We start from the raw sequence: 2,681 nt of genomic DNA on the forward strand, positions 1-2,681 counted from the left end.
TCTGTTTCTGATCCTTGTGAACAGAAATGAAGTTTTTCTCCTTGTCTTCAACCTTCAGACCTTCTGAACTTGACATTTAGACACTTTGACGTTGATTTAAGGGAAGTTTCCAGTTTTTAACGTGACCAACACAAACTGTACAGTCGGCTGTTTACAGTAAGCTCAACATGTGAATGACGACATTTTTATTAAATCTGGTGAATATCATGTGAAGGTAAAACATGTTTGATTAAAATAAGGGGAAGAAATTTGATTCTATACACAGATAAGATTAGATTATAGACTAGATTAACATCTGTCCTAAATATTCTAACAGATGTTAGAATATTTAGAGTAAATTAAATAGTTTAGTAGGTAAAATTTTATATTTGAATAGTTTCATGCCTGTCCAGACTTGCTTGTGTGGATTTTAGCATTGCAGTGAGATAATGTGACCCACCCAGAGGTGACTCAGCTGCCTGCTCCGGTTGGATTCAAGTATTGAAATATGCTAATTTTTCGGTGTTTTCTCATCTGAGCAATAGGCTGTCAGAGGGAGGGGCCTAAAACACACACACTCCTGGAGGAGGAAGCCTTTAAAAGACGGAACCTGGAAGTTTTCAGGCATATCTATCTGACTCCGAGCGCAGACAGAAACCCGAAACAGAGAACACAGAAAACAGAGAGAATGTACTCCCGGTCCGACAGCGTGACCCTGACCGTTCAGGAGAGCTTCGCCTTCAGCTCCGGCATGGCGACCCGCAGCACCCAGCCGGAGGTCTTCACCTTCGAGCGGATCCCGCCTCAGGCCACCGCCGTGCGCTCCTACGTGCCAATCCGGCCCAAGAAGCGCTGCATCCGGGTCATGTACCCTGCCAAGGTCCGCATGCACCTCCCGCCGCCGGAGCGCAGCCAGGCCAAGCGCTGGCTGGTCATCCTGTGCCTGGTGGTGCTGTGGCAGATCTATACCGAGGAGCCGTGCGTCGACGTGCCTCTGAGCGCAGACGGCTCCATCAGCGACTACCAAGGCTTCAGCTTCCAGTCGGCCGAGCAGCAGGCCCGGCAGATGTCGGAGCGGAGCGCCGCGCCGATCCGCTGCGAGGAGGCCGCCCAGCAGAGCGACTCCACCGGCTTCGAGCAGAGCGCAGGGAAGGGCATGGTGGCCCTGCTGGTCTACCACAGACTGGGCAACGACAACTGAGTCCCCCGGACTGGTTCCGCTACACCGCCCGAATCTGGGCTGACGGGATGAAAGACTGAGCCGAACTGGAGGAGATCCCTTGAACCTCCGGAGAGAAGCGGAGCGCCCTGCGCGGCGCGGCCGGGGAGGAGGCTCCGAGCGCCGGCTTCACCCAGCCAGCAGACTCCCCCACTGCAGGGAGGATGAAGTGTCTGGGACAGAGAGAATCTGGGAGAATGACAGAACTGTGAACACTAAGAAGAAAACAGAAACTTGAACTCCAGAAAACTTGAACTGAATCAGTGAATTCTGCACACAGACTGACTGCACTGAGCCACGAATCAAATGTTTCTACATGAAAACTGTCACTTATGTAGGCCGACATGCCTGAACCAGACACTCCTACTGATGTTAATATTGTTTTTGTATAAATGTCTTATTTGGTTATTTATTTTATTTGCTATTTATTATTTTATAATAAAAATGTTGAAATGAACTTCCTGTTTTCTGCCTCTTTACTAAAGTTTTTGGGGGGTTTTTATCTTTAAAATCAGATTTAGAACCAAATAAAACATCAACAGATGTGCATCTATAAGCTTTGCGATAATAAGGTTATATTTAAAGGAACAGTGCACAATAATGAACTGTTGCAGATTTAGTTACTATGCCTGTTTCCATCTGCAGTTCCTGAAACATTGATGGTATAAAAACTTTAAAAGATTTAAATAAAAGTTATGTTTCCAACAAGTAAATATTAAAACCAAAATCTAAAGCTTAAAAATAAAGAATGTAAAATGCAAATCTTATAAAGAGATTTTTTTCTGGTGTAGAGTAAAAATAAGACTTTTAGCTGAATCTGAGACAGCATGAGCAGTGTATATATAAATCCATCTGTTATTACAATGATAAATAACTGATTTCTATGTAAATAACTCAAAGGGATTCCTCCATGAAGAGGATTATTCATATTTCTAAAACAAAGCCAGCTCTGTTTGGCTCATTTTCCTCTTGGAAAACCTTCCCTGCCCTGAACTCAGAGGGAAGTTCGGCTCTGTTCCTACGGGAGCCTGGAAGCTTCAAGCTGCTGCTTTGCATGATTTTCCAACACATTAAATTCCTGCAGAACTTTCCTCTCTGCAGCCACTTTCCTTTTTCTGGTTTATTCGGCCTGGAGCTCAGGAATCTCCTGGCTGCTGAGTCAGACGCTGCAGCTCCAGGTTACATCACAGCATCCCCCTCATCCCAACGTGAGTCGTGTGAAAAACCTGCAGACCAGAATGTTATTCTAGTGATGCAGTGAAGTAACTCATATCTGATATTATTAATCACTGCAGAGCATTACCTCATGGAGCTGCTGCTGGGGATCCCTCCTGATGTTGATGTTGATGTTGGAGGTTGCCATGGGGACGTCTTCGGGTTCCAGTCACGTTCACCTGCACAGGTAAGACAACAGGTATAAAGAGTGGAGGGCAGAGAGAGGAGCTGATTGGGTGATTTGAGGGAAAACACACACAGACCCCAG

The 2,681-nt window shown here is 45.9% G+C and overlaps 1 protein-coding gene across 1 annotated transcript; it reads left to right on the forward strand.

Annotated features, from left to right (window-relative positions):
* Positions 1–600: 600 nt before the first annotated feature.
* Positions 601–1,655, forward strand: ier3 (immediate early response 3). The gene has a single exon (XM_088008591.1). It carries the CDS (start codon positions 668–670, stop codon positions 1,178–1,180), a length of 513 nt encoding a protein of 170 aa, XP_087864717.1. The 5' UTR covers positions 601–667; the 3' UTR covers positions 1,181–1,655.
* Positions 1,656–2,681: the final 1,026 nt, after the last annotated feature.

Source organism: Poecilia mexicana, unplaced genomic scaffold (genome assembly GCF_051168715.1).
Source record: "Poecilia mexicana isolate PSO_F unplaced genomic scaffold, ASM5116871v1 scaffold_9, whole genome shotgun sequence".
Classification (NCBI taxonomy): domain Eukaryota; kingdom Metazoa; phylum Chordata; class Actinopteri; order Cyprinodontiformes; family Poeciliidae; genus Poecilia; species Poecilia mexicana.

What these genes read in the sequence shown, in the direction of transcription:
- ier3 (XM_088008591.1), top strand. Translation starts at nt 668, where the DNA reads ATGTACTCCCGGTCCGACAGCGTGACCCTGACCGTTCAGGAGAGCTTC.